The 8,582-nt window shown below is 45.3% G+C and overlaps 2 protein-coding genes across 2 annotated transcripts; one reads left to right on the top strand and one right to left on the bottom strand.

The window, feature by feature from the left end:
- Positions 1 to 418: 418 nt before the first annotated feature.
- Positions 419 to 967, bottom strand: LOC120112554. The gene has a single exon (XM_039132128.1). It carries the CDS (start codon positions 965 to 967, stop codon positions 419 to 421), a length of 549 nt encoding a protein of 182 aa, XP_038988056.1.
- A 1,865-nt stretch (positions 968 to 2,832) lies between these two features.
- LOC120112416 (putative disease resistance protein At3g14460) lies at positions 2,833 to 7,686 on the top strand. The gene is made up of 2 exons (XM_039131799.1): positions 2,833 to 7,322; positions 7,464 to 7,686. Exon 1 carries the CDS (start codon positions 3,596 to 3,598, stop codon positions 7,307 to 7,309), a length of 3,714 nt encoding a protein of 1,237 aa, XP_038987727.1. The 5' UTR covers positions 2,833 to 3,595; the 3' UTR covers positions 7,310 to 7,322; positions 7,464 to 7,686.
- The last annotated feature ends 896 nt before the right edge of the window (positions 7,687 to 8,582 follow it).

The following is an 8,582-nucleotide window of genomic DNA, read 5'->3' as shown; positions in this document are numbered from 1 at the left end:
CTTCACTATATGATATCTCCCTCTCTGCACTCACCATTCATTGGAGGTTACAATTAGAGATTGGTATTGGGCCGTGCCGGGCTCAAGCCCACCGGGCCACAGACCAAACGGGCCGTGCCTGGCCCGGCTTGTTACTAAATGGGTTGTGCCTGGCACGGCCCGCTTAACCTAAAGGCTAAGCCCGGCACGGCCCTAGGCCCGTGGGGTAGCGGGCCGTGCCCGGCACGAGACGGGATCTGGGCCGCCGGTTTCTCGGAGTCGAGAGAGATCCTGGGGAGGTCCTCGTGGTCGGGACCGGAGGAGGAAACGGATAGCCGGGAGGAGATGGATACCGACTCGGTGTCCAAGTCGTGGAGCAGTGGGAGGCTCAAGGACAAGTCCGCTGGCCGCGATCTTGGATTCCGATGGAGCAAAGGCTTCAGAGATTTGGGGTTCGGGTTTTGGAAGCGGCGACGACGGGCTTCCGGGAATCGGGCTTCGGGGTTTGTGCCTTCTTGAGGCCGAGTAGCTCCCTCCACCGGCTGGAACACCGTGGCGCCTTGGGAGAGAAGATGTAGGGGTCCAATCCAGAGGCGTTCTCCGCCCTCCGCCACGACTTCAGCGGCTCGGGCGACCGGATCTCGGAGGAGGACTCATCAGGCAGCTTTGACGCCGTCGGCGACGGCTGCAGGGGGACCAGCTTCCCGTCAGAGAAGAGCTCGTCAGCGGGGAGCATGGCGACAGGATCGTCCAGCCGGAACTCGAAGTCGACCAGGTCATTGCTGGCAGTCTCCAGCTCTTCCAACGGGTTACAGGAAGGCACCGCCAGGGCGGCGGCGGAGGCAGGGGCGGGCTGGTCGCCGTTAGCGTGGTCGCGGCTGAGCGAGATCCGAGGGCTGAGCCAGCCGTAGGGGGAGTAGGACGCCGGCGGGCAGTCAAGTAAGCCCTCCGGCGACACTCCAACGTTGTTTACCACGGCCGAGGCCATCATCGATCATGAATCGGGGGAGGAACGCTCAGCGATCTCTTTTCGATATATCGGACAAGAGGGAAGGAGAGGGGAGGGCCGTTCCGGGCTGGCCCACGGCCGTGTCAGATTTGGCCCACGAATCGTGCCAGCCCAGGCCCTTATGGGCCGTGCCGGGCTCGGCCCGCGGGTCAAAAATTCTTAACCCAGCCTGGCCCCCTTTTATGAGCCGTGCTAGGCACGGCCCGCTTCGTGCCGAGCCGTGCCGGGCCATAGGCGGCCCGGCCCAATGCCCATCTCTAGTTTTGATAACCTGCCCCTCTCCTTTTGAAGGATCATTCCATTTTCAAGGCATAGAATCGGCCAAACTTGAACTCAGAGTTCTGTCACCACGTCATGGCCCTTGTTATTGGACAAATCCTGTTGAGTCCTGCTGCGATACAATTACTGCCGTGCTGGCTCGTCTGTGAATTAGCCATCATTAAGACTAGGGGTGTGAATCACCTGCTGGCTGCGATGTAAAGTGGTTCACCTACTTCAGTTGTTCAGTTTACTACGAGTCCTAGCCATCTCCAATCCTTCGGTCCTTTTCTTGCCTCTCCTAAGACTTCCTTACACTCTACCCATCCGCCACTCAAGATCCCCCTTCGTCCACTCTCTTTGTTGCTTGGTCCCTTTCGCATTGTCAGTGGAGGCCCGAAGGAGGCACTCCTCTCAATATATTTGGCAATGTCTCATTGGACGTCAACAAGCTCTGCTTCATCAAATTCAAGATCTCTCCTACAGCCTTTTTCTTTGATCCCCATTCCACCTTTTCTACTCCTCAAGCCCCATTCCACCTTTCAAAAATTAGGGTTTTGCAATTCTTTCTTCCTTCAATCAATCACTTTTTCTACTCCTCAATCCCCATTCCACCTTTCAAAAATTAGGGTTTTGCAATTCTTTCTTCCTTCAATCAATCACTAAGATGAGTAGATTCATGTTTCAATCCCACAGTCTCCCGCTCTTTGGTTATCATTCGGTTTGTTCAGAGAAGGTGGAGGCGGAAGCCTCATGTAATTGACAGCTAGGATTCTCCATTTGAGGATGATGGAGCTAGAGGCGATAAGCCGAAGGAGAATTGGCACTTGGTGGGGGTTTCTGCCTCCATGTTGAAGAGACTCTCGAGCACAGGTAGATCACACTGTAGCAAACTTATTCCTCTATAATTGCATATTCTCCTTTCCTCCCCCATCATCCTCATCACCGCTCCTTTTCGAAGAGGGGATGATGTTCTAGCAAACTCGGGGGATGATGTTGTAGCAAACCCGATAAACTGAACGAAATGAATTTTTCGAGTCAGTTTGAATCAGTTTTCACATAAGGTCAATTTTGTTTTAGTTTTGGTTTTAGAAAACTGATTGAAGTTGGTTCGATTTTAAAAATATCCCTGAATCATGCAAGCCTCTAGTCAAGACATAAAAAAGCTGGGCCAGGACGGCCCAATGGTCGATCTGCTTTCTGTTCTCTCTCCTATTTTTCAGGTTTCTTCTCTTCCCTTCTTTTTTTTTTTTTTCTTTTTTCATTGAATGAATGATTTGATGGGTTTTTATGTTAAACTGTTCAAACTTTAAAGGCTAATAATAACATGACTAACAGGATAATGAGGCCATTATTTTTTGATGCCGGCACCTTGTTACAATATAGGAAGAGGAACAAGATATGCTCCTCACACCCATAAGCGGCATCTTCAAAAAAAAAAAAAATTGTATAAATATCTTTCTAAATATTAAAATTTGCATAATTTTTTTTAAAATTAATATTTAATTTATATTTTTACAAAACATTATTTTTGTATGAATATTTTTAATATATATATATATATATATATATAGACTCTGCGTCAGCAGCAGAAGTCTCTCTATATCTGCCAAATTTACAAGGAACCACTTCCATGTCCCTCTAAAATATTATTTTGGGATGCCACTTTATTCCCCACCAAGTATACCGATCTCCGTGGCAACCCTGCGTATTACACCGAATTGAGTGGTCCCGTGAAGCATTTCTTGAACTATACACGCCCACTTGGACGAGAGGTGGAACCTTTGGGGTGTAGTCGAGTTTGCATCAAAGGCGTGCAGCTGTTGGTATTTCTAGATATGCTTATGTAGAAGATTTGAACCTTTTCAAAACAGTTAAAGGTGCCTATTTCAAATATTGTTTCTTGAATCATGCCAAATCCACTGATTGAACCGGAGGCTCTTCATTGGCAGATCCCTCTATCTATGTAAGATATTTATTTTTGACCACTTCAGCTTGATGCCCACCACTCTGTCATTGTTTTTTTAACATTATATATAGACAACTTGTACGATAAGTAAACCAGTCACTTTCTTGCTTGACAATAAGAGAGAGAAAAAAAGTTGAACATTATCTGATCTCCTGCCTTTCTAAAATAGAGATTATCCTGTCTTTCCACCCATTGTCAAACCTACCGGAAGCTCTCCACTAACTTCTCAATAATTGAGGCGAAGCACACCAGCGATCAACTTCCCAATAATTGAGGCCACATACACCAGCCATCCCAGAAAAGCAAGTATATTTCCTGGAGAAAATCTCTCTCTCTCTCTCTCTCTCTTCTGTAGGAGGTGCTTTTGTCCACCGATCGATATGGAGGCACTGCGATCAGTTGGAGGATCCATCACTTCCGCCGTACTGGACAACTTGGCCGGCCTGGTGATCTCCGATGTCATCCAGCAGTTCGGGCGCCACTCGGGGCTTCAGGATGACCTCATGAGGCTGCAAGCTACCCTAGCACGGACACGCTTCATCCTTGGCATCGCGGAGAAGAAGCGCACCAAAGATGACAACCTTGCCCAAATCCTCCAAGTACTCAAAGATGCTGCCTACGATGCCGAAGACTTACTGGACAAATTCAAATACCAAGTCCTGCAGCAAAAGGCTGAAAGCCAAGAAAATCAGAGAGGTACCTTCTTATTTCCTTCTCTTACACTTGCCAGAAATGTGTTCAATCGTGACGGTGATGCTGTGGCTAAAGTGAGGGAGGTTATGGGGAGGTTAGATAGCATTGCTGATGATATGGAAAAAGTCATCAGACTCCTAGATTTAGATGATGAAGGAAAAAAATATCAGAGATCGGCGAGACGAGAGACGAGCTCATTCTTAACTGAACCCGAAGTGTTTGGGCGAGAAAAAGAAAAAGAAAAGGTGATAAAACTGCTGTTAAATTCGCCAGATGCAACTGAATCCGGTGATGATCCTATCCGTGTTTGTTCAAAGAGACAAAAGAAAGATAGTATTTCTATTGTGCCAGTGGTCGGTATCGGAGGGATCGGAAAAACTACTCTTGCCCAACACATTTACAATGATCCGAAGCTAAATGATTATTTTGATTTAAAGATTTGGGTTTGCGTGTTTGATAATTTTGATGTGAAAAGGCTAACTAAAGAGATAATAGAGTCTGTTACCCGGGAGAGACTCTCTGATCACCAAAATTTGAATTGTCTCCAAGAGATCCTTAAGGAGAAGATAATGTCAAAGAGATTCCTGCTCGTCCTTGATGACATCTGGAATGATGACCGCAACGAATGGGATCTTCTGTGTGCTCCATTAAGGTCCGGGCTGCAGGGAAGCAAGATCTTGGTAACAACTAGATCTCAAAAGGTAGCAAAGATGATGGGCACAATGGAGGCAGTCTTCTTAGAGGGTTTACCAAATGATGCCTATTGGGAATTTTTCAGTAGACTTGCATTTGGTTCTCAGAACCCCAAAGAACATCTTGAGTTGGAAGCTATTGGTAGGAAGATTGCTGATAGGCTGAAGGGATCTCCACTTGCAGCAAAGACGCTAGGAGGCCTATTGAATTTAGACTGGGATGAGAGGCACTGGAGGACCATCATGAACAGTGAAATATGGGAACTAAAACAACGTGAAGATGACATTATACCAGTCCTACAGTTGAGCTATCAATACCTGCCTGGATATCTGAAGCAATGTGTTGCATATTGTTCTATATTTCCTAAAGATTACGCATACACAAAAGACGGGCTAGTCCAAGTCTGGATGGCACAAGGCTTCATTGTACCTCAAGGAAATGTGCGGATTGAAGAGGTAGGGAGTGAGTTCTTCCATGATTTGCTTGACAGATCTTTCTTTCAGCATAAATGGGAGGATGTATATGTGATGCATGATTTGATACATGATCTGGTTCAATCTGTCTCAGTAGATGAACATCTAAGAATAGAAGATGGCAAGTGGCAGGAAATCCCCAGCAGGCTCCGACACCTATCAATAAATACTCTGAATCTGAAGTTGAGTAACTTTGCCAATTGTAAGAATCTACGCACCCTTGTCTTCAAGAATTTGTATTATACAAAATTTTGGTCTGTGCTTGATTGCTTGTTCACAGCGTCAACAAAGATCCGTGTGTTGAAATTCAGGAATTGTCGGATCAAAGAGTTGCCTGAAAGTATTGGCAATTTAAAACATCTTCGATACCTTGATATCTCTTTCACCAGAATTCGAAGGTTGCCTGAATCACTGTGTAACCTTTACAATCTTCAGGTGTTAAATATATCTGGCTGCCCAATTGAAAATTTTCCTACACGCATGACCAACCTAGTTAAATTGAGGCAGCTTAAAGCAGATGAGGAGACAATTTGTAAGATGGCTGATATCAGCAAGTTAACATATCTCCAAGAGTTGCGGGTATTCAAAGTTGTAAAGCAGAGAGGGCACAAGATTGAAGAATTAAAGGACATGATACAGCTTCATGGAAGAATTTGCATTAAAAATCTTGAGAGCATCGAAAGTGAGGAAGAGGCCAGTCAGGCTAAGCTGAATAATAAACAGTACCTTGATGAATTGGCCTTGATATGGAATATTGATAGAGGCACCAGCTCAGGGAACGATGATGTACTTGAAGGCCTCAAACCGCATTCCAATCTCCGAAGGTTGGAAATCAGAAACTATGGTGGTGTCCGATTTCCAAGTTGGCTGGAGCCACAATCGCTCAAATATTTGAAAGCTATTTGCCTAGAAAATATCCAAAGTTGCGGGCAACTGCCATCTCTTGGACAGTTGCCATCCCTCGAGATTCTGTGCATCAAAAATATGCATGCGGTGAAGCAAGTTGGTCATGAATTCTTTGGCTCTCCAGAGGTCCAAGGATTCTTGTTGCTGAAAGAGCTGGAGATTTCAGACATGCCGGAATGGGAAGAATGGTTCAGAATTGAAGGTATCCAGATGTTTCCTCGACTGCTTAAACTCTGTATCCTGAACTGTCCCATGCTAAGGGGTTTAGCCTCCCTCCCTCCCTCTCTCAGAAATTTGTCCCTAGAGAATGTGGGAATAAATATGCTCCCAGAAGCATGGGACGGAGACTATGGTTTTACTGATGAGAGCAGTATGACAGAGCGCAGCAGAAGCAGCAGTAGGACCTCTTCAATTTCTTGCATGCGTATCTTGCATTGTCCAAACCTGGTAAATCTGGAACAATGGCTGTTGTCACACCACCTGCCGGCTATCAGGGACTTGAGTATTTTTGGCTGTCAGAAGGTTGTGCGGTTGCCAATGGAGAGGTTTAAAGATTTTCTCTCCCTCGAGTATTTGACAATCATGGACTGTCCCTTGCTCCCGTCCCCAGTGCAATTGATCCTTCCCTCTTCTATCCGATGGCTTGCATTGGATTCATGTGGTCATCTGGATGAGTCACTACCCGGCTGCCTGCACAATCTCACCTCTCTTACCTCATTGGAGTTAAACCGCTGCCCACACATAACATCTCTTCCAGGAGAAGTGCTCGGTCACATGATTGCTCTCACAAGTTTGAATATTCGGGACTGCGGAGAACTGAGGTCCCTAGGGGACTTACGAGCTCTCAGATCTCTTGATTTTTTGAGTATAGGAAGATGTCCTCGGCTCACGGTATTGGCAAATGAGGAAGAGCATGGCGAGGGTTCGGCACGTCTTCGCTTCCTGTGCATCGACGACACTGCTCTGGTCAAAGTGCTGTTCTCCACAATCACCCCAGCCTCCCTTGAATCACTCACAATCGTTGACTCAACTCAAGTCATATTGTTCGCTGGAGAGGAGCAATTGTGGTTGCAAGGACTCAAATCTCTCAGATGGCTACGCCTTGTAAATTGCAACAATCTTCAGTCCCTGCCAACAGAGTTGTTGCATAGCCTTTCCACCCTCCGAGTTTTGGAGATAATAAATTGCCCTGAGATCCGCTCGCTGCCAGAAAAGGGCCTGCCTTCATCCCTAGAAAAGTTATATTTCCAAAGTTGTCATCCGGTGTTGACAGAGCAATTGCGAAGGCACAGGCAAATGATGAAAAAGTCGCATAATGTGATTTCGTAGCCTACTGAGACAGGTACAGCCCATCACACCGCCCTCTTTACCGACTTTCTGTTTCCTATTTTGTAGAAAAAACTGCATTATTTAGAGCAGAGAAGAATGTTTCTATTTACTGGATTTTTTTTTTTGAAAAAGTATTTACTGAAAAATGTTTCAGGGTCTCCGTCCATTGCTGCCGCACCAGCTCTCCATGTTACTCTTTTTGTGCAAACAGATGGCCGTTACTCTTTTGTACTTGGCCAGCGATAGCAAATGGATTGCTTCTTAAAAAGCAAAAAATGAATTGTTTGTATTTATGATAAACTACAGTGCTTGTAAATATATGTAGACTGATGATTTACAGCAGAAAGTGCGTGAGAATAAGTACGCATTTTTATTGATGAAAGTGAGCCCTTTTTGAAACTGAGACTTATCTTGTACTGTATCTATTATATGGTTTATATTAATAAACATAATGGCCACGGTAGGCTTAGCCCTGCTTTCTCCCAAAAACAACAACAATAACGGTTCGAGTAGCCCCCCTGGTTTAGCCTCTTGGTGGACATACCTGCAAACTGTTTAAATATTAATTTCATCAAGATTGGTCAGAGGTCAGGCTATGAAGGAGGACTGCCTCTATTTCATAAGCCAATCTTGCACACTGGCCTCATTTGCACACTATTATATGCAAACAAAAGGTGCAAGGAGGAGGAGAAGGAGAAGAAGAAAAACAAAAGAAGCACCACTAGGACTTCTAGTGCCCAACATATGCTGTTTGGTCAAATACAACATTTGCATCAACAACATAACCAGGCTCCAAATTTGTGATCAACCTCATAGGCAACGATGCCGCAAAAGGGGCAAACAAGTATCAGATAAAGTAGCTGGGAACAATTTTGGCAGTGGCCACATCAAGAACCGTGCAAACGAAATCATGCTCACATTCTTTCAGCAAATCTAGGCATCACAGGAGGCTGCTCACATTATTGCATCGCTCGGGAGCAAGAATTATACAGACCACAAATTGAAGACGGTCATAGGCCAGATTGAACAACTAAATTGGGAGATTTGTTCAGCATATTGCATGCAAATATTGGTGGAAAGTTGCACGGTGCTCTTTCAGAAACTACATTAAAAGAAAAGAGCAAAATATAAATATTGGTGGAAGGTTGCATGGTGCTCTTTCAGAAAGTAAATAAAAAAAGGCAAAATATTGGGAGAGACAGGTTTTGTTCGAACATATAAGCCTCAACTAGGTATCATGCAAGAGCTTGGATGAGGTTGCACTACCTATAAT

The sequence above is a fragment of the Phoenix dactylifera genome, chromosome 11, assembly GCF_009389715.1.
Source record: "Phoenix dactylifera cultivar Barhee BC4 chromosome 11, palm_55x_up_171113_PBpolish2nd_filt_p, whole genome shotgun sequence".
Classification (NCBI taxonomy): domain Eukaryota; kingdom Viridiplantae; phylum Streptophyta; class Magnoliopsida; order Arecales; family Arecaceae; genus Phoenix; species Phoenix dactylifera.
The sequence above is the reverse complement of the archived record's forward strand: the minus strand, read 5'-3'. Positions and strand labels throughout refer to the sequence as shown.